At 40.8% G+C, this 22927-nt stretch overlaps 3 protein-coding genes across 3 annotated transcripts; 1 reads left to right on the forward strand and 2 right to left on the reverse strand.

The window, feature by feature from the left end:
• Positions 1-99: 99 nt before the first annotated feature.
• Positions 100-5416, forward strand: LOC119023827 (aromatase-like). Its single transcript, XM_037106030.1, has 10 exons — positions 100-254; positions 959-1161; positions 1865-2015; positions 2093-2247; positions 2396-2572; positions 2662-2776; positions 2863-2977; positions 3061-3223; positions 3320-3564; positions 3651-5416. Exons 1-10 carry the CDS (start codon positions 166-168, stop codon positions 3897-3899), a joined length of 1662 nt encoding a protein of 553 aa, XP_036961925.1. The 5' UTR covers positions 100-165; the 3' UTR covers positions 3900-5416.
• ap4e1 (adaptor related protein complex 4 subunit epsilon 1) lies at positions 4928-15862 on the reverse strand. Its single transcript, XM_037106023.1, has 21 exons — positions 15523-15862; positions 14225-14296; positions 14013-14136; positions 13761-13834; positions 13539-13660; positions 13257-13416; positions 12967-13133; positions 12814-12887; positions 12598-12720; positions 12382-12491; positions 12160-12299; positions 11169-11281; positions 10930-11048; positions 10176-10478; positions 9191-9302; positions 8965-9103; positions 8604-8862; positions 7717-8262; positions 7435-7625; positions 7191-7351; positions 4928-6554 (listed from the first exon to the last, which is right to left on the reverse strand). Exons 1-21 carry the CDS (start codon positions 15661-15663, stop codon positions 6394-6396), a joined length of 3411 nt encoding a protein of 1136 aa, XP_036961918.1. The 5' UTR covers positions 15664-15862; the 3' UTR covers positions 4928-6393.
• Positions 15863-16013: 151 nt separating this feature from the next.
• On the reverse strand, positions 16014-22273 carry gnb5a (guanine nucleotide binding protein (G protein), beta 5a). Its single transcript, XM_037105789.1, has 11 exons — positions 22050-22273; positions 21313-21449; positions 21150-21191; positions 18953-19029; positions 18713-18845; positions 18242-18385; positions 18035-18126; positions 17552-17600; positions 17365-17461; positions 17106-17272; positions 16014-16993 (listed from the first exon to the last, which is right to left on the reverse strand). The coding sequence occupies exons 1-11, from the start codon at positions 22183-22185 to the stop codon at positions 16982-16984; spliced, it is 1086 nt and encodes a 361-aa protein (XP_036961684.1). The 5' UTR covers positions 22186-22273; the 3' UTR covers positions 16014-16981.
• Positions 22274-22927: the final 654 nt, after the last annotated feature.

Here is a 22927-nt window from a genome sequence, read left to right on the forward strand (position 1 = left end):
TCCTTTTAAAAGCTGCTTTGTGCTTCAGACCGGCCCTGTCATCTGGCCTGCCATATAATGGTACTTGTAACCCCAAAGTGGGAACGTTTCTAAGCAACCATTAAATTGACTGCTCAACCAAGGACTTATAAGTCCTTGAATCACTCAGTTTTATTTGGTGAAAGAATGCTGGTCTTCTTTAAAATCAGTGGAGGAAGCGCAGCATCTCTTCAAACTGGACTCGTCCTTGTCAGGAGCAGGGAGGACCAAGAGACGTAAGTATAATTCCTTTGATAATCTGTTAATAAAAACAGCTTTATATAGTAGACTGAAACTCTTAAAGACTCAGCTTCAGTGTTTTGAAGATGAAAAAGCATCCTTCCGTGACATTTTGATGTAAAGTTGTAGTAGTAACAAAATATTTTGTGACTGTCATCACAAGTCTTGAATGACAAATGTCAAGCAAAATGCACAACTTTCAGTTTTGTATGAAGGACAAGATGGTGTACGGGTACAACCAATACAAACTAACCTTGATTGCCATGACATAAATGAGAACCATATTTAATCAGTAAGCCACATGATTTTGAAATTATAGTGTTCATTTTAATCCAGTGTGATAAACTGTGTAATTATGCTGAAGTGAATAATCAAAGGGGGACATTTATTTTGAAATTCACTGCACTAACAATGTCTTATATTATGAGTATGATAATAATTTTGTATTAACATCACAAAATAAGGGACTAATCTGTCCCCTACACCATAGTGAGACATCAGATGTCATCACATGTTACAAACAGTTCATCATAAAGCTTCATGTGGGTGTATTTTGGCTTCAGTGTCCCGTAGCTGAGTTACTTCCCAACCCTGAAGGACGAGAGGATTACGAGGGATGAAAATGAAGGCTGACCCCTGAATACATTTCTTCATTTATATTTCAACAAACAGATGAGTTTGATCTGTCTGTTGGTTGAAGGAGGCAGGAGCTTTATGATCACAGGTTAAAAGCCCGCTCAGGAGCGTTTTGGGTTAGGAACACGATGATGCTGCTGGAGATGCTCACCACCGGCCCAACGGTGGCTGATGCAGCGTCTGATGTCAGCACCGTTCTGCTTCTTCTCCTGCTGCTGCTGCTGCTCATCACCGCCTGGAGCCGAACACACCGGTCCCATATACCAGGTCACAGACTTCAACCTCCACTCTGTCGCGCACAGTATCGTGTTTAGTTAGATCCACATGTACAGGTGACCTCAGGTGTAAAGCAGAGAGAAATAGAGTTTCTTTCCAAGTGTTTTGTACTGTTAGTATCCACAGATCTTTTAGTCACAGTCATTTGCGATTTACTTGACTATTGACATTTTCTGCTAGTTGTCTGCTCTGCTCTTCTACATATTTGCCTCAGAGGCAAAAATTTCACTTTTTACCTCGACATTTAATTAAAAACTTCGCTTACTACTTACTTGAGGATTGAGGTCAATAATACAAAATATATTCAAAGCATAAATTATGATGTTATATTATAGGATAAAACTTTATTTAGCCCTTGGTGGAAATTAAGAAACTATCAATAGATAAACTGTATATTTAACCACCTTTACTTCAACATAAAGTTATGAACATGTCAATCAATCAATAACTATAATCCATGTATTATGAAATGGGCCATTCTTAACAACGGGAATTTATACTTTTGGTACTTTAGTGTATTTTGATAATAATATCATTAAGAAAAAAGTGCAAAACATATATACATATTTTTACTTGTAAGAGAGTATTTCTTCACTTTGATATAGCTACTTTTTCTTAAGTACAAGAGCTGAGTACTTCTTCCATTATTATCCATCTATTATATCTTGAATCATTACCTGTTTCTTTCCACCAGGTCCTTCCTTCATGTCAGGACTCGGCCCGATCCTCTCTTACAGCAGATTCATCTGGACCGGGATAGGAACTGCAAGCAACTACTACAACAACAAATACGGCAGCGTCGTGAGGGTCTGGATTAATGGCGAGGAGACCATCATTCTGAGCGGGCAAGTCTTTTTAGGTCCTTCCGCTCACAGTTTGTCCCATGAATCCGTAATAAGTAAAAGCCTGGCTGCTCTTGCAGGTCTGCAGCAGTGTATCATGTCCTGCGGAGCACCCACTATACAGCCAGATTCGGGAGCAAAGCAGGGCTGGAGTGTGTCGGGATGGAAGGGAGGGGGATCATTTTCAACAGTGACACTGAGCTGTGGAAAAAAGCCAGGACGTATTTTTCTAAAGGTGATCTTACACTGAACCGAGCCTCATTTCACCCCTCTTTCTGCACATTGTCTCTACTCTAACAAGCGAACAAAAACATATCCAACCCCTGCTTTAACACTGCGTCACTGTATGAGAATCACTGCACAGTTTCACGGCTGCTTCACAGCTCTGTCAGGCCCTGGTCTCCAGAGGACGGTGGGAATCTGTGTGAGCTCCACAGCCAAACACCTGGACCGTCTGCAGGAGATGACCGACCCCTCTGGACATGTGGACTCTCTCAATCTGCTGAGAGCCATAGTGGTCGACATCTCCAACAGGCTTTTCCTCCGGGTGCCGCTCAACGGTCAGCTGCATTTTCACTGTAAAAGTTCCCTGTTCCAGTGCTCCAGATGCCTGCAGCTCCTGACTCTGGTTTTGTTCCTCATAACTCAGAGAGGGACCTGCTGTTGAAAATCCACAGCTACTTTGAGACCTGGCAGGCAGTTCTGATAAAACCTGACATATTCTTTAAGATTGGATGGCTGTACAACAAGCACAAGAGAGCAGCGTAAGATCCTAAACATCAGAGCAATTCAACGTTTGCCTTGTGATTTCCTCAACGTAATATTCATCATTGCTTTTTTTCGCCTACAGCCAGGAGCTGCAGGACGTGATGGAGAGCCTTCTTGAGATTAAAAGAAAGATGGTAAATGAGTCGGAGAAGTTGGAGGATGATCTTGACTTTGCCACAGAGCTCATCTTTGCTCAGGTTTGTCTAAATCTAAACTACTCGTGCCATGGAGTCTGTGTCATGTGTTTGCTGCAAACTCACATTTTTAAATTCTTTCACAGAACCACGGAGAGTTTTCAGCAGATAACGTCAGGCAGTGCGTGCTGGAGATGGTGATCGCAGCCCCTGACACGCTCTCCATCAGCCTCTTCTTCATGCTGATGCTGCTGAAACAAAACCCAGACGTAGAGCTGAGGTTAGTGGAGGAGATGAACACGGTCTTGAGTAAGTGCATTTGTGCATTAATAATCTCACTTTTGGTCTGTAACAGACAGAAATGAAACAATCGACAATCCTCAAATGCTGCATTTTCCTTACCAGGTGACAAAGGGGCCGAAAACATCGATTATCAAAGCCTGGAAGTGCTGGAGAGTTTCATCAACGAGTCCATGAGGTTTCACCCTGTGGTTGATTTCACGATGCGGAAGGCTCTGCAGGATGACATCATCGAAGGCACTAAAATTAGAAAAGGAACCAACATCATTCTCAATATTGGCCTCATGCATAAGACAGAAGAATTCTTCCCCAAACCCAAAGAGTTCAGCCTGATGAACTTTGAGAAAACAGTAAGTTGTGGCTAATGGCTCATAACGTGTTGCTCCAGAAAACACAAACCAACAGCTGGGTCTTTACCTTTTCCTCTGTCTACCAGGTGCCCAGTCGTTTCTTCCAGCCCTTCGGCTGCGGGCCTCGTTCCTGCGTGGGCAAACACATCGCCATGGTGATGATGAAGGCCATCCTGGTCACTCTGTTGTCTCGTTTCACAGTGTGTCCCCGCCAAGGCTGCACCCTCAACAGCATCCGGCAGACCAACAACCTGTCGCAGCAGCCGGTGGAGGACGAGCACAGCCTGGCCATGCGCTTCATCCCTCGAACGACACAAACTCCACACAGTCACTGAGCACTGAGACACGGAGGTTACATCCTGGTGGCAACTACCAAGTATAAATATTTTGAAGCATATAGCAATAAAGGGTAGAGGCCAACCAAACTGCTAATATTCTCTGATAGAGATTATACAAAAAAAACATTCATTCTGGACTTTCATTATTTTATATTTGTTAGTGAACACTACATTTGGTATGTTACAGCAGATGCTTTGGCAACTTTGACAACACTTACCAACTATGGTTTAGGGCTTAAAGGGACAGTTAATCCCAAAATCAACCTGTTGTGCCATTATCCATCTAGATTTTCCCGAAAGAGACATCACAGGTGAGCTTTTAAACTTCTTTTTTTCACCCCCTCTAGCACCACAAGCTGAGCATCATCTAGTTGTATTCAATTCCAGATAGCAGACATCTCTACAGCCTTTATCTCCAAAACTCTTCAATTCACACTTAAACAATCTAGACTGATAAATAGAACTAGGTAAAAGGATAAATATGTAGTCTTGATTTAGGGGTGAAGTGTTCCTTAAATCTGACACAGAGCAGATGGCAGCATGATTTTCCGACAATGCAGGAGGACCTGCTCTCTTTGTAGATATAAAATGTTTATTCTAAGGTAACAAAAACACAAGAGTGTTAGTTTCAGGTGGTTATAACCTAATGACAATGTTATTATATTCCATTTTCTGCCAATAGATGCCCCCTTAATCCTACATGCTGGACTTTTATAATAGGGGATAGGGAGTAGTGGTTGATTTCAGTGCATACTGGAAAAGTAATATATTAGGTTTATATACATTTGTATGAGGTTAACTCATTAGCTTTACCATCTCATAGTGTTTTCTCATGTTAAATCTGTATTTCAAAAAGGTTTTGTTCATCAGAGATTGAGATGACTTCATTTTAGGATCTCAGTGAACAAAAATGTACAACTCAAACATTACTAATGTTTTTTTCTATGTAGAGCTAATGTGCTTTAAGTCGTTACAGTTCTAACAACAACATCTGTTTCATGAATAGTCATCGAGTCAGAATCCAGTGAATTTACACATGTTGAATTTATTAAGTTAGCAGAATGTAGTGACAGGCACTCTAAGAAACAAGCTGTACCACAGGCACAAATCAAACACGCCACCTTGGCATTAGAACATAAGGCGTTAGGTTAAAGTTGAGATTTGGACACATTGTAAGCTTCCCGCTGTGCTTCAAATCAGAACACAAGCAAAAAAAAAAAAGAGCAAGGTAAACTTTCCCTCAGGCTGAATTAAATAAAACAGGCCGAGCCAAATCAAACCTGAAACAGCACAATCAAACAGTACATGGAGCACAAGGATTCCTTTTTTTCTTTCAGAGAAATGAATATAAAATATTTTCTGTAAGAATATAAATCCAATAAATACGTATTTAATACTGCATCGATACAAAAATATAATAATCAAAGACCACTAAAATCTACCACTCACCCAAACTGACGGACTAGACACATGAGTGCATAGATAATCAGTCACACAGAAAGAAGGCAGCATCTGCAAAACATGAAAACTGAAATGCTTCTCATCATGATGACAAATGAGCAACGTGAACAGTGCAGTGAGATCCTCACCAATACATTAACACAAAATACTTTCATCAGAGATGTAAGAAATACATGTAACTGCTGCAGTCAGAGGTTAATGTCAGCATGATCCAAACAGGATGTAAACTTCTTTGTACTCAGCAGTGAAGACGAGCAGGTTTCTTGAAAAGCAGCTTTCCTCCGGATGTTACTTGAAGCGTTTAGTGTACTTTAAATTCTCCTATAATGGTTTGTCCAAGTTCATATGAGTGATAATGAACAATGAATTTGGTACGTTCTTTTCATTTCACTGATTATTGCTTCAGTCAGAAGTGATGAGCTTGATGCTTCAAGATGCTAAATGAATAATTGAGTTTAACATTTATGTTTTTGTCAGACTCAAATCCAAATGAACACTGTAATGACTGTTATGTTCGAAACACACAGACTCACAGGGTCAAAAAACATTACAAGCAGATACTGTCGCAGCTGGTAAATACTTCAAAGTCAGATATCCCACAAAAAAATAACTGGAGGCATACATGAGTCTCCCCTTATACTGAGAATATCGTATTTAGTATTAATTTCACTCAGTCAAGTTTTCAAGTCCTCATGGAGCCCTGTCATCATTTTAAGACATAAGTGTTTTTCTGAAACATCACACAGAATGCTACAACATAATCTCTTGGCCCCGAGCTTCTTTCCAACCATGATTTTCAAACAATTGTGATCCTATAAATAAGTCCACCATTCTAATAGTTGAAAAGAAATTGCGTGTATAGTGGAAGAGAGAGAAAAATGGTAAACACTCCGATATAAAGATGAGAATGCACAACATCAGACGCTCTGCGCTGTCTCCTGTTCTGTTCTGCATTTCTGCTCTGTGTACCCTCCGTGGGTAAGTAGGTGGTGTTGCTCAGTATCGTCAGTGGTGGCACTGCAGTCGAGGCTTAGTGCTCCTGTAAAGCTCTCTGACAGTGGTAGATCAGGCAGTCGGGCAGGTCAGGGACTGGAGAGCGCAGCCACACCGCCAGTGTTCCCGCATGTACACGACAGTGCATCAGACATGGCTGATCCTGGTGGAGCCGGCAAGCTACAATCCCTTCCACACCTGTAGGCAAAAATAAAGGTTACTTACTAATAGTACAACACATGACAAGTGTAGGTGTCAATCAATTGTTCAAATATTGAAATGCCACTGCACTTTGGCATATGTATGCATGTCTGTTTTTAAAATGCATATATATCATGCTGGGAGACACCTTCCAAACAAAACTTAAGACACACTGTGTAGGCCTTGAGTTGAGACTGTGTACAATCACACATTTGTAAAGATGTTAAAAGACTGACCAGGGGCTGCACATCTGCTTTAGTTCGATTCTATACATAAGATGCATTGCTTCTGCAATATGCATAAACAATAAACAAAGTAATCAACAATGTGTGTAATATCCTCTGGTAAATAAATGTACATGCTTAATTCACATGCATTTTAGATTAAGTGCACTTGGAAATAACATCATGAAAAATGACAATCAAATCATATGTAAGCTGGCATGTGATGCAGGGGTTTCTACCTGGAGGTCATTGTAAACAAATATCGTTAAAGGTATATGACATAACACATGCCAATATGAAGAATAATTATTCATTAACCATCTATTTCTTATATTTGTATATTTTTCTCATGGGACAGGAGCATTTCCCTTCTTTGACATTTTAGTCCAGCAATAAAATGTCCGTTCACCTATGACTTCCACGACATGAAGCTGAAGTTTCTTCTTCAGCACATTCAGAGTGGCTGTGAGAGACTCCTGCCCGTCACTTATCAGCGTCAGGTTCTGCTTTGTATCGTTGGAGAAGTCCAGCCACATTTTCCCGTACTCCTCCGTGGACACAGTCAGTGGTCTGAAAGAAACATGTGAAATTACAGTCGGCAATGTATCGTCCCTGCACAGATACACATGTGGAAAAAGGAGAAGATATTTCACCTGATAAAGCTGGTTAGAGGCAGTTTGTGTGAGAACTGCACTGACTGATCCGTCCCAACAGGCAACTGGTACGAAACAATCCCAACCACCTCAACGTGGACTGAAGGCCTCTTCACTGTTAGAGAATACTGACACGCTGCAACGCTGAGGCTTCTCACCTCCTGCACTGCACTGTCACACACACAGGACACCTGAAAGAAGCATTGAAAGAAAACAAGCTTTGATATGAATGATATGAGTCAAAGATGTCATGAATAAGTTTCTGCTCAATAACTGCTGTACCTCAAGTTCATCAGAATCAACTTCAAGTAGTATCTGTTGAATGTCAGAGGAAGAGGAGTTGTACATGAAAATAACCAGTGCTAAATACGCCTCTTTCTGCACATGACAGACTGAGAGATCCAGGCTTTGGTCGGAGCACAGAGGAGTGATTTCAGAGTGGGACAGTCCAGCAAGCTCTGCAGGAAGATGAGAACTTAGACACAAGTCTTTAGGCCTGTCCGGGTCTTTGTGTGGAGTTGAATCAGCAGGTCCAGCAACACCATTATCCCTAACAAGGGTGGGGCTACTTCCCTTTGCGCCACCATCAGTTAACTGTACATCACAGGTGCCATTTGCAGTAGTGAGGCTCTGAGAAAGCTGGGATGTCAGTGAGGGTGAAGGAACAGCCAGCTCTGAGGTGTCAAGGAGGGTGTCACACAGCAAGTTATCCACCGCGCTCGTGGAAGAGACGAGGGAGTTGGAGATTCGCTCGCTGGCATCCGAGGACGAGCTCGGACTTTTGGCTTTTCTCCTGAATCTCTGGGGTGTCGGCTCTGATTTTCCCATCTGTTTGAAGGAAAAGCATTTGTGTTAAGGCACAATGAATCACTGTCAGAAGGTGGAACAATAACCATTGCAAAGGGCTGCAATATGACCATTATTCATTAATTATTTTGATTACTGTTATTGTTTAAGTCATTTTCAAACCAAGATGACAACCATTTAGTGTGTCCGGCATTTAAATTGTGAGGATTCGCTGCTTTCATATAACATGACTGCAGCTGCTTCACAGTGGATGACATCAGCTGCCAGAGGAAGGTGCTAAAACTTATAACATCAGAAAAATGTGTCACACCCTGCTCCACTACATCATGTCGTGCAGCTGTACCTCAAACAGAAAAGCTCACCAGTGACACAGAGCTGTGGGAGCTCAGGCCGACGAACAGCGAAGAGGCCAGCTGCTGTTTCTCTTGTTCAGGCTCAGGGGTCGGTATCGGAATGGGAGTCTGGCTGTGTGAATTATCAGCCTCTCCCGTCTGGCTGGGTGACCGCAGTGGACTGGGAACCTCAACCTGAGCTGCTGCCTCCTCCAGAGGTTCCCTCTGCGCCAGGTAGCCTTCCTTCCCCCACACTCTCTTCACACCATCCAGCTTCAGAGTTGTAGAGCTGAAGAAAAAATGAAAAGAGTTCTAAACCAGACATACACGTACCCAAACACATTTTTTTAAGTGTTTTGATTCAGACAACATGCACTATGTGTCTACGTACCCTCCTTTAAGTGAGAGGTCGGTGCTATCGCCTGACAGCCCAGAGCTGATGGACAACAGTGTAGGAGACTGTCTGTCTGCAATGCTGCAGGAGGAAATGCTGATGGGCAGGGACAGGCCGTATGGCTCCAGGCTCAACGCTGCAGCAAACATCACAGTCAAGAACAAACCAAAACACGGCAGTGCTGCCAAACCTGCCACCACTTGAAAATTTTAATGAATCTTACCTTTTGCCTGAGCTAGTTCCTCCTGCCTTTGATGAGGAGGCTTGTATGGAGCAGCGCCAGCAGCCAACGCCTCTGACACAAATCCATCCAGAAATGATAGAGAGGAATCCACCTAGAAAGCAACAACAAATTCAAATTTGAACTTCTCCTATTTGGCAAAAGTTCTACAGGACTTGTAAACTTAAGATGTTAAATGTGAGTGCTTGCAGATACATCTCAGGTATGCTCACAATGATCTTCTGACACTGTAATCTCGAGATCACATGTTATTATTTCTCTATCTAAAAGTAACAAAGCTTGTTTTTTTGTGATAAAGGGTTAATACATCCTGTTATCTCGAGTTTACAAAAGGCAGATTTCATGGCAAAACACCTGTTCTCAAAATCAATGTCTCCTTTTTTTAAAGACAACAAATCTTGTTTTGTCAAAATAACAAGATAATAAATTTGTGATCTTGAGATAATGGCATTAAAACAGCAACTGCAAGCGCAGCCATTCACAGCTTTAGCACCTTTATTTGTTCAGGATATTATTCTTGTTTTTCTGTCACTGAAACTATGTCTGTTACTGAATGGAGTTCTGTAGTAAACCCAACCCAACAGACTAATCGAGACATGTTAAAACAGTTGCTTTGATTGCAAACAAATTTATGATCCCCATTATTTTGATGATTACTGTCTTTGATCTAACCAACTGTATGTCAAGGAGGACAAGTGTATGCAGGTTGTTTCCAAACATCATGTCATCAATGTGCACTCATCCTGCCAGAGAGGAGACACCACAAAGTGACATCATCTGCTTTGGTTCCAAGAGCTAAATCTGTTTACATTTCTTTGGTTTTGGCACCTTAAACCAAATTCTGACAGCAAATTCAAACTAAAAGTACCCATGTTTTCAATGCAACACGGTAACATCACAATGACTTAACAGCGTTCACTTTAACATTGTCACTGTAACTCTGTAGCCCTGAATGTCTGTATGTTACCTCCAGGGGTTCCAGGCCGGCGTCCCGAGGTAGAACCTTGCTTCGTAGCTCAGGATTCTGGCTGAGGTACTGCAGCTCATGAACCCTCTGTCTCAGCGCTGTGTCCAGGGAGCTGCTGTATGTTTCAGAAACCTCCTGAGCCACAGACACACCTGCCTCACCGTCACAGAGCTTGGTCATCGCCATGAGGATCCAGCTCTTTGTTTCACTGCTGGTGTTCTTCATGTCCAACAGTTTGGACAGCAGCCTCAGGACTGTGGCTGGTTGAAGTTCCTCCTTCAAATAGGAGTATTCACCGAGGACCTGTACACGGCAGCGACGGGTCAAACCATCAGTTCATTAACACAGAGACCGTCCCTGCTTAGTATGTTGCCGATTATGAAGGAAGATACATTTCAAATGTCAGGTAGAGGAGCACAGAAATTAAATATCTCTATCCATAAAAGACTTAGAGAATGTAATTTCATGTTAGCACCTCATTACTACAGTTACTAGACAAGAAACCAAATGCAGGGCCACTGCTGAGGATGCTCTACCAGATGTGCTCAGAGGGCGCCCCCTTCCCAATGTCCATTGAAATGCATTTGTATTTTCACCTCCTCTTATACTTACTGTTGTTTTTAATGCCTGCTAAGTGTAAAGTAATTGCTAATGCATGCTTTAAACCAACCTTTGTATTCCCTTTTCTTCCTCTGCTTTGTGTCCAAGCAATTATGGAAGAATTATACGAACAGTACAAATAAACAGCACTCACCCAGCTTATGACTTGGAGGAAGCGTTGTGGCAGTTTATCTGGCTCTCCTTGCAGCAGAGAAACATATGAATCCACAGCAAACAGCCTCAACTTCTTGTCTTCCTCCACGCTGTCAAACCCTGAGCCATTAATGAGAAATTAGCCAGCTGATCAAAATCAATATCGGTGCCAAATTACTGAATTCAAATTTTACAACGCGGCAACACTAGAGAACCATTTTGATTGTGTGGTTAGCTCACCTTCAGACAGCAGTTTAAGGAAACTGTTTGGGATGTCAGGCTGCATCATGTCTCCACCCACTGAAAACACCGTGTTCATGGTCTCAATGAACCACTCATTGTCTGGGGCATATGTATGAACGTTTATAGGAATAAAAATAAAACAGTGTTTGGATTTCTGTTTTTATTAATTCAGAGATAATTCAAAGGTCCAGTCTGAATTTAAGGGGGTCGTCCCGCAGAAACTGGATATAAAATCCTACACGCTGGTCTTTAAAATTACATGTTTAGTACACCAGTAGCCTCAGCATGGAGAATCTGAGAGGCTCAGCTGCAGCTCACCAGGCTTGAACACAGTTACAGATGATTAAAGATTTATCACTTAGGCCTTGACCCACCAGTATAAGTCATGAGACTTAGACTGGTGACTTATGACATGAGAGCCATAAATGTCTTAATGTTCCACTGATAAAAATAGCATCCCAGAACACGCTTTCTCACAGGTTTTGCTGACTTTGTCCTTAATCAAATATGTTTTCATTGGAGAAACTTGTGAAAAAATATGTTCATTCATCTTCAAAGAAGGTTGTCAATGTTTTACTTGTTAGAAGAACCAATGGTCTTGTTCTCTAAGCCTGCAAGCTTCCAATCTTATCAACAAAATGTATCTTGGTTTTTGAGGGTTTGATAAATGCCAATCTGTTCTGTGTTTAAGTTCAGTGAAAAGCTGCAGCAAAAAGGGACAGTAGGTTTCAAGAATCGTACTAAGTTGCCAACATTTTAAAGTTATACTACACGCTATAATTAATCATCAGAGTCATTGTCAGAAATCTGTACTGAAAGACATTCAGAATGATACATGAGATGAGGTTAGGGTTAGTGTGATTTGCTTCTCAGAACAGTGAAGCAACTCCAGTAAGCGTTCAGTTTGTGACTTACATTTCCCAGGTACACACTTGACACTGAGTGCTGTCTCCTGCTTGTAGTATGACCAACACACTCGAAAGGATATTTTTCTGCCAGCTCTGCCACCTTCCCCACCAGGTCAATGGTTGTGTAGTCGTCTTCACTGATGCGCAGAAAATCCAGCATCTTCTCGACAATGACTGTGACATTCTGGGCATTAGTGATGCGAAAGAGCAACTCCAGTGTCTACGAGAAAACAGAATATAAAAGATCCATAATGCTGGAAAAACACATGTCAGAATCCAGCTTACACAAGAGTCGGCCTCACCTCGCGCTTGATGATGAGGTCTGGATGATCGAGACATTCAATGATGGTCATCTGATGCTGCAGGGCCAGTTTAGGATCCTGCTGGACCACGTAGGTGAGGGCTTTCAAGCCTACAGTGACACCATGTTAACAAATGCATCACATATCAGTGAATATCTGAAATCTTGATGCTCAGTGGAAAAACATTTTTGAATCAAAGCTGTCTTTGGATCTTACCAAGATATTTGAGATTAATCTTTGGCGAGAGAACAAAGTTGCCGATGCACTTTGCAGCTTTTTCCAAAAGATCAGATTTGGGATGAATTGTGTAAATACATTTTACACATTCATATAATATTGCTGGATTAAAAACAGAGGGAGTTCAATTATTCAAGTGCTTAAATGATATCAAACAGACACGTTCACAAAATCTGTACTTTAAATTTGACATACCATAGGTGATGTTATGATTCATCTCTGCTCTTCGTAAAGACTCGTCGAGGACTTCATACATGATCTCACTTGTACTGTCAAACAAAGTACAGTCTCACAACTTGTGCAGAACAATACCACATGACACTGGCGGACAAAATAAGCATTAGTTACCTCTGGTCATTTTTCCCAAGTAAAGACAGAATTCTGAGGAGCTGAATCTGCAGCCATGGAGCTGGGACACTGTGATAGTTAAAATCCATGGGCAGTTTTCCTCCCACCACTTGCTTCAGTATGGTGACAAAACTTGCTGTCAGGTCCTTATAACCCTCTGGCTTCTCCTGTAACAAATGGAAAATTTGTGATGGGACTGGATTACACCACAGTAAATCAAACAAAGGTGATGGGCTTTATGATATTTTGTCAATAAATGCAGTTACTGTCATAACCTGATAAATAATTACCTGGATCATCTGTGCGTAGATGTGTAGTGAAGCGGTCATGACACCAGGATCTTTGTCACACAGAGCTTTGCGGAACTTGTTGTGGATGTGTTGAACTTGATTTGGTGCGATTAAGTAGAATTTATACAGTGCCAGGACTGCTTTTCGTCGTATGATTTCTCTACAAATGACCAAGAAAACACTGTTGTAAATCCTAACATTCAAGCAGGTCTTCCATTCTCGTGTATAAACATCCTTGACTGGACATAATCAGACAAGACAGGCAAAGGAAGCATTTCCTACTTTGGGTGATTAAGTTTCTCTTCAACCAGAGGAAGGATTGCAGGAATCATGTCTTTGGGGAACATTTGGCTTACGACAGTTAAAGCCATGCACACTTCGATGAGGTTCGTGCTCTGAAGATCCTGTAAAAAAGAAAAAAAAAAACAACAAAAAAACATAAAATACATCAACATCCCTTCCTCAGATACCAGATGACAAATGCTATAAAAAATGAACACCCACCTTTAATACGGTGTTCACGAGGAGAAGGAGCAGCTCATGACTTTCGTTCAGAAACAAAGACACAGCAAGATAACCTGCAAATCAGGAGCACAGGAAAATGAAGTGAAGCCGTTTCATGGTTCAATAAAGCTGTTGTGAGGAAATGAAGAAAGTTTCTCAAAAACATCACATATTTAAAAAACATTTGAGAACCATTTGGTGAGGATGCGGAGGACCGAGTAAGCTCTTCTAACTCATAACAAAAGAACATACCAACTCTTTTCTCCAGAGCGGTGCCTTGTTGAGCCAGTTTGATGGCATGAATGTAGCTGAATGAAGCCTCATAACCGAGCATCTCGCAGTAGATCGCTCTTACCATCAGCTCCTTCATCTGCCTCTGAAGAAAGTCAACAAAAACAATCATGTATGGCATCACTGGTTCTATTTAAATGATCTGATTTCTTATGCAATCAGTAGAATCTTACCATGGAGGTGTTGGGGGAGGACACCTGTTCTTTGATAGATGCTAATTCCTGCTGAATAAGTTTTTCCTCCTCCTGAAAAAGAGAAACACATTCAGGGGAGATCAAACACTGAGACAGCTAAAATTGCCACTACCATGCTCTGTTTGAAACTCTCTGAGTTTGTAAATCCTGTGCTTGTTAAGTCAATGAAAGCTATTTTGCTTCATATTTATTGGCCAAAAAAATAAATGTTCTTTGTCTGTGTCTGTAGATGCAGAATAGATCTGTTTTCAGTCTGATTTTGACATTTTCAATAATACTTCTCAAAATTGGGCTACAAATTTATTGAGCCAATATATACTGTCCATTCCTTTATGCCAGTGGACAATTACATTCTCTTGTACAGTGTTGCTGCAGTATACCAGTTTTAAAATATACCACTGTAAAAACTGACAGCTATACCACTTACATTTGCTTACAAATGAATTACCGTGAATGTGATAGAGTAAGGCATCAGGAAGAAGATGCAAAGACAAATTAGAAACTAACCTATGAAGGACTTGATTTGACATAAGGTGAAAAGTCAGGATACTATAAATAGAGTTTATTCATTTTGGGGGCGATTTTGAGGTGAGATTTCTCCACATTGCTGCAGTGAAATGTAACCCAATGTACCAGTGGACTCCAAACGGCCCAAAATATGCTCTTAAACACCTCCTGGAGTAACAATTTTGGCTCTGATCCATCCCGTTCACTTTGCAGGCCTGCCTCTGACCCAACCCTTTGTCCAGCTAATCGAAACTTTCGAACAAGTGCCACTACAGATAGTACCAGTGGACTCCAAACGGCCCGAAACATGCTCTAAAACACATCCTGGAGGAACAATTTTGGCCCTGACGGTAACCCGTTTCTGATGCATTCACGTGGCTGTGGTATACTACGACACAAGTCCATGTTTGCCTTCCAGATGCAAGCTCCCTGCAACGCAGCTTGTGAGTGTAAACTGTAAATCTCAAATGTCTGAGGTTATCACAAGCACATGAACGCACCAACATGGATAAGTTTTCAAAATGGTCACATCTCTGATTTCACCCATATTAACCACATTATAATAACATAGTAAAAACGAGAGAGTGTCAGCAAATTAGTCTCGATCTCATCACAGTATTGTGTCGAGTGCTGAGTATATACCAAGTGGGTTAAAACATACTGTAAACATACCTTCTTTTGAGTTAGCATGGGCAGCTTAGCAAGCTAACGTTGGAGTTCTCGTCAACAACTGACTCTTATGTCACCTGAGTTTTTAAAGACAGACTTACATGTTTGGACGTCAGCTCAGTGATACCTCTGATGAGGTTTCCTAGTTTTGAGGTGGAGGACAGTTTTGCAGATCCAGGCTGAGAGTCTAAAGACAGGAGGCTCGGCAGAGCTGTCAGGGTCTTCTCCACAACATCGCTCATTTTGGCAGCGAGAAGCGCGGCTTGGCAGCTGAATGTTTTCTTTCAAAAGCCACTTATTAACTCATCTATCCATCCCAGTGAGAGTTTATTACACAGAGTAAGTGAAAGTCATCTGTTAAACACTTAAATAGATCAAAAGAAGTAAAATGCTAGCCTGACAGTCGGCCATTGTTTTGATTCAGCAGACTGACCAAGGCTCGTTGATGATGTCACTTCCGCCTGCGTTTGAATAACTTTATTGAAAACCTCAATCATAAACAGTAGTTGACAGGTCTGAGCAGCTCTGTATACTGACAGGGAAATAACCGTAAAACAATCAGAAAATATAAAGAACAACAATTAAAAGGTTATGGTAATCAAAACTCAGTTTATTTTTTATGTTTGTAATGCTTTGATAAACAGTCCGTTTTATAACTGTACACTAAACTACAATAAAATAATTACAGTAAATATGAAATTACAGCCATTGGACAACTGCATGAAAAGGAGTACATTCTGACACTTTAAACATATTTTTATATATTTGTATTTATATATCTAGTGGGGGACCACAGGTTCAGGGTGTCTGCAGTGACTGAATGTGTACATGGTGGCTTCCAGAGCTGAAAACAAACAAAAAAAAGGTAAACCATGTTTCAAAATCATAAAGATGGAAGGTCAACATCATGTTTTTTTTAGGTTGACCTGTAAATGTGCTTCTTTACGTTAGAATACTATTGGCAGGTGAGTTGCTGTTAGGGATAGAGGAGGCTTGTCTGGTGCACAGGGTGTGAAATTGAAAGTACACAAATTTTGATTATACTTTATGCCAATGCTCCATCACATCTAAGTTTATTTTCATTCAGAAGTTGAAATTCTAATATAAACCTTAGTACTTCTCCTGCAGATGTTTTTTTTTTCCTTATATCCTGTTTTCTTCCACAGACGGCAGTCTTCCATTATTTTTTTTGTGCAAAAAACAAATAAACAAGTAATGTCCTTTATGTGGGCACATACAATACATCACTTTGTGTCACTTCTATCCTAGACCGACGCTAGTCACTACCAATGTTATTTTCTGCAATATATTTTACCATAAGTACTTCTGTGCAATTTTCTCTCAATCAAACTGTAATACAAGGGTGCCATTTGGTTTAATTATTCTCTGAAATATGTAAATCTACCCTGGCCATGAGACTTGAGTATATACAATGCTATTGATATGCTCTATGTACAACCAAAACTGAGTCTCTATCTCCGTGATTGTACTCTAGCAAACAGAAACATCGGCGTGTCTTCAGTAAGTCTGTCTACCATTTCATCCTCTGAGTCCTCATCCTTAAGCCCAGATCTGAAAGGAAAAAAAAAAAAGAAAAACAACATACATTACAAGATGTCACCAGAAATGACACTCCAGGCTGCAAAATTGTCAGATTAGACAAAAGATAACAATCATCACATACCCGAAGAGTGTGGTCCCAGGAACCTGTGCTGAAGGCCGTCCCATCAGGGGAAACACGCAGCGTACTGACACGGTTCTCATGTCCAAAAAGAATAGAGACCCGTGTTCCTTTGAGAACATCCCAAACATTTATGGTGTAGTCATTGTAGCCGCCAAACAGTAGTCGTCCTGAAAGTTTACAAAAATCATAAAAGCTTTAACAATATGCTCTAAAACACGGTAATAAAGGTAATTAAGTGTTTAAAGTGTTTATTCCTTACCACTGAGAGAGAAATCAACACTGGAGACCCCAAATATGATGCTCTCTTTGGAATAAATGGCCACTTCTCTGTCTGCCCTCAGGTCATACAGGCGGCACTGTAACAAAGGTCATTGTTTGAATCTTGAAGAGAATTTTGAACAGGTTTTCAAATTCACTTTGAATATCAAAAATATCTAATTACTTACTGTAGCATCATCTGACCCAGATGCAAACGCATCTCCACTGGGGTAGTATCTGTTAAAAAAGAAACAGACAGCCACTGTTAGGAAAGAATTATTTGTTCACCAGTCCTGAAATTGTGTGTAAAATTATCCTGAAACACCTCTCCCGGTCTACAGAAGCTGTTGTTGAACCATGTGTTCAGTGTTAAGTGTTAATTTTTTTGTTAATATTCAAACATATCTAACTTTAAATATCTCCCAATGTTAATATAAAAACAGACATGAGGCTGAGAATTCATAAACTTAAAGCAAGATAACACAGATCTTCTCCTCGATTGTCTCATTTTTCTATCAACAAAAACAAATTTTGTTAGAATAATGTGAAAAACATGAGAACACAAACACGTTTCCACATGGAAGATTTCCGACTTAATTATGAATGCAACAATATTATCTCTACATATCTGATCAACAAAGTTGGCGGTGACACTTGACTCAGTCACTTACCGCACACTATTAATGTCTGATTCGTGAGTTTCAAAGGACTGAATACACTGTCCGGAACGCATGTCCCACACATTGGCCTTCTTATCACAGCCCTGCAATAATAAAGAGTAATGCAAAATAAATAATAACTCCATGAAGTTTAATGATCATAAGCTGTGGTCATAACAAAGGAGGAGGACAAGGAGGAGGAGGAGGAGGTGTCCTCACCCCTGAAACAAACGTGTTTCCAGTCTCAGAGGGGGCCAGGTCCAGACAGAGCACGTCCGCCGCGTGTCCATGGAAACTCTGCAACAGCTGCCCACTCTCCACATCCCATAATGCACACGTCCCATCCCCGCTTGACGTCAGGATCTTTAACACAAGCAGACGAGGAGGAGGAAGATCAACGGCTGTTCTGAAGTTTGGTAAAAATGGGCGCACGCGCAGCTATAAATGGATTATCTTTGAAATGTCATGTGACCAGGATGTCAAATCACGAGCTGCTGTGAATTATTAACAAAGCTCTTTTCTCTGGAATGTGCAGAGCAGTGATTTCTGATTAATAATGAGAGAGAAGCAGTCATGGACAGACAAGCAGTAGGAATGCATGAAACACACAGCTACTATCTCTGTAAACATTTCATTTAGTTGCTTTTGGTGTTTGCTTGGACGTTTTATGGGTGCGTTGGATATTCACACCTGCATGTCCGAGTTGGTGAAGCTGCAGGCAGACAGGTAGTTTGTGTGCATGGCCACCGACTTCTTCTTGGCAGCCAAGTTCTCATTCTTGTCCAGAGACAGAGGATACACAGAGCATTTGTTGTCCAGGCCCCTGTGACAGAAAACAACCCCAGTTTACAAAAAAAAAAAAAAAAGAGTGGAAACCTTACAGATAAAACACTATAGTTGGCTCATCATCTCTGGCAGGAAGAGACTCACCCACAAGCCACAGCACAGCCGGAGGGAGCGTAGGCGCAGGCCATCACCCAGGTGCACGGCATTGTCACAGCATGCTCCTAATAAACATCAAAAGACAAAGCTGCATGAGCTGCACCGGAACAGCGAGATGAATCAAATTCATTAGGCATAATTAGAGCAGGACGGAAGGCTTCAAGCTGTTAGACATCAGTGGTGTTACAGTTTGTCCCAAATCAAAGACATTAAAAAGCCAAAAATAAAAAAGTCTGCAGTGCTTGGAAGTTCAAACAAAATGTGATGGAGGTGCTCTTAGGTAGAAAAGACAGACATTAAAAAAAAACAAACAAGAAAAATCAAGTGGCACAAACAGCCTTCTTCAAAGGCTCTAAACTGCTACTCAGCTAATTTTTAACATGCACTGTCACTATTTTTTAAAACTTTAGCATTTGAATAAAGGCTTTATAGCATTTTGGCCATAAGAGTGCCTGGATTTTTTGTTTTTTGAACCTTAAAAGCTTTACAATTTTAGACATAATTTAGTCGATCTTCAAATCTTTAATCAAAACTCTATAAAGGGCCAAACATCCTTTGTGTCATAGTGCACTGTGCTGTAGATATCCTGTTAATGTGGAAATCCTCTATGCTTCCTCCGACCTATTATGCTCACAGATTCAATTTTCAACATGATATTGGGGAAAGTGAAAATCGGAATAATGTTTTTTCTGCCAAAGGGCAGCTCCTGGTAACATTCACAATATTTTATAAGCACTCTGTGCCGGTTCATGTGAGCTAACGATATTAATAAACCATTTTGGGATCTATATACAGTATATACACACACACACACACACACACACACACCATTTTTGTGTTGTTAATGGATATTTTGAGGGAGTTGATCCTGATCTAAACAGAGGGTCTAAAGATTAGAGGGTGCCTTTTGCTTTGGCAAATTTAATTTAAGATATTTGTCTATATGATTAAAATTGACTTGAATTGACTTACCACTGACAATATGTGTAAAATATTTAAAACGACCTGTTTCACTAAAATCAGTGGGGTTTTTTTGTCACAATCATATAGTTTTTTGTTATTGGCATCTTTGTTAAAGTCATGATTTGGACTTAGAGTTATGGCTACATGCTAACCTGAGAGCTGCATAAGATTTCATGAGACTGATCATTTGAACCCAAATCAGGATCTTTTGTGATTTTGTGCCTAAACCAAACCAGATCTGCAAGAGTTTAAAAAATGTATTTGTAAAAATAATGTATCTGACAAAATAATTGTGTTCAATATTTTTTTTTTTTTGTGACTCAGAATTTTGCTGGTTCCTGTCACTTTTAAGTTGTTTGCTTTTTACTTGGAAAATGCCAAACTTTACATACTAATTATAATCTTATCATACCTAATAAAATCTCTTTATTTTTAAGGGTCAAAAACCAAAAAGGTAAAAACATTGCAAACCATTGATTTGGAATGTAGGTAAAGATTTTTTAACAAATCTGTTAAAATAGTGAACACATTTGTTTGTAGGGAAAACATTCCGTCAGCCATTGTTTCTGCAAATAACTGATACATTCATATTTGTACGAATCCTGCTCCGTACCTGACTAACACAACTAAAAAATCTGCCAGATCACGTTCACACTACATGTGTCATTACCAGAGTTTTGTATCACGTGGTGGACAGGTGAGAAGCCAATGACCACAGTTCCAGACTGCGTTTCAACATGTGTAAGCGTGAAACCTGCCACTGAATATTTTTGACGAGGGACCAAGCATTTAAACATCTGGAAACGTGGCACAACTGGATGATTTCCAGCCGTGTTTGTGACGTCAAAAAACATGATATTTGTTCGGCAAGTAGGGTTTGTGGTGACAAAATCAGGTTTTTTAAGCCAAAACATAATCTTTTCCAAATGCAAACCAAGTGGATTTTGTGCCTAAACCTAATCAGAAGATTAGCAGAGCACTGTCAAAAGACGAAATTGAAAATTGAACCAAAATAAACATAGCTGCAACATAAGGAAATATACATTTTATATATACACTGATTCTGGTTGATTGGGTTGGGCATGCAGTCGCATTTATTTGTATGTATGGCACTCCTATGACTGGCATAAACACATGCAATAATAATGGATCAAATGGGAAAGGGAATGTGTAATTTCACTCTCAATAATGGACAATCTGTACACTGAAAATGAGAAATTACCTTGTTGGTGGTGAACGCATCCCATACAATCACTTTTCCATCCTGCAGCAAGAGATTAAAAATAAGCACTTCATAAAAAATGCATCAAATAATAAACTGGCCCTGGTAGCGAGTGACGTATGAACTGGGAGTTAAAGCAGATTTAAAAAGCAGAGTGTGTGACCTGCGAGGAGCTGACGATCCTCCTCTTGTCTTTACACCAGTCCATACACAGAACTTTGTTGCCATGTCCCTTCAGAGTTCTCCGGGTCTTCATGACAAACTGACCCAGTCCCTCCACCTTCTCTGCCACCTGATGAACTGCACACACACACACACACACACACACACACACACACACACACACACACACACACACACACACACAATGTATATCAACACATATATATATACAATAATTAATTCATTACCCATACTTATTTACACACAGGCCTCCACCCTCTGTTAATATAGCCAGCAGCATTAAGGATTAAACTACAGCAGGCCTACGCTGAATTTGGGAATATACTGAATTAATCTTCTTCCATTAGGTTATGTCCAGTAAAATATCAGAAATATGCTGTTTCTCCCTTTTTTTTCCCTCCGAGTCTCCACAGTCACAACACTGCTGAGACATGATTGGACAAAACCACTACATGGAAGGAATTGGTGATGGAAGCACTGGGCTGTAAAATGGGGAGGCAAACAAACAGCCTGCTTGAAGTCTCCTGTCAGATCAGAGGCTGCGTCGGGACGATCATCCGCGCCCGCACACTCATATCCCTGTAAATAAAAAACATCTCATCCGGACCCTCGCTCAAATATATCCGAGCATACAGGATATTTAGCGCCGATCTGTCCAGTCACACTGTGCGAATGCAGAGGTGAATCGAGGCCTCTCCATTTTTCGGCAGCACTCACGCTCGACATCGTGCAGCTTCGCTCTTTCCTCCTCCAGCTTCGACTTCAGCGTCTCCGACTCCGTTTTGAGGTTGGCCAGAGTCTCGTTCAGCTGTACCTCCTGTGTCGCCATTTCAGGGATTAGAGGGGATCTCATATATTTCCTTTGTGCAGGCAGCGATCGGCAGCGAAAAGGCTTAAAGCAGAGCTAACAGCTGATGCTGCTGTCATGACGTCACGGGGAGAAGATGCTCCTCCAGTTTCCAGAGGAGGAGGAGGAGGAGGAGGAGGAGGAGGGTCCTGCATCCTGGTGATGCTGCTGCTGCTGCTGCTGCTGCTGCTGCTGCTGCTGCTCCACACGGGCTGCATCCTCAGCAGCGACACAGCTAAATAATGCATTCAAATACATATTCAGATGCGACACTGCTGTCTGTCATGCACAAATACAGCAGATCAATGTGGCCCTCTTGCATTAAAGCAGATAAAAAACATTTATTGAAGTGTCATATTAAAATAGGTGTTACAAGAAACATACTCTTAAAGCAATATATTAAAGCACTGATGTAATCCTGTGTTTTGAGAGAATGATTAAAAAATACTGTTGAGGTTTTTTTTTTTTTTTTTTTAAATTTCATGTTCACGTTCACATTTTAACACTGAGGTCCTTGCTTTTGCTGAAGCAAGCAAAGGGAACATGGTTGGGGACTTAACTGGCGCGTATTTTAGTATTTTTAGACTCCCGATATTTAAAAATGACTACTCGTATGCAACCAAAAAAAGGGGGGAAAAGAAAAACAACAACAAAGAAATGATTCATTTCATGTCCACTAGACTTCCATTCCTAGCAGGGAGAGGAAGGCTTTGAAATGGTCTTTATGCTCTGATGTTTGAAATAAAAT

The sequence above is a fragment of the Acanthopagrus latus genome, chromosome 8 (genome assembly GCF_904848185.1).
Source record: "Acanthopagrus latus isolate v.2019 chromosome 8, fAcaLat1.1, whole genome shotgun sequence".
Lineage (NCBI taxonomy): Eukaryota > Metazoa > Chordata > Actinopteri > Spariformes > Sparidae > Acanthopagrus > Acanthopagrus latus.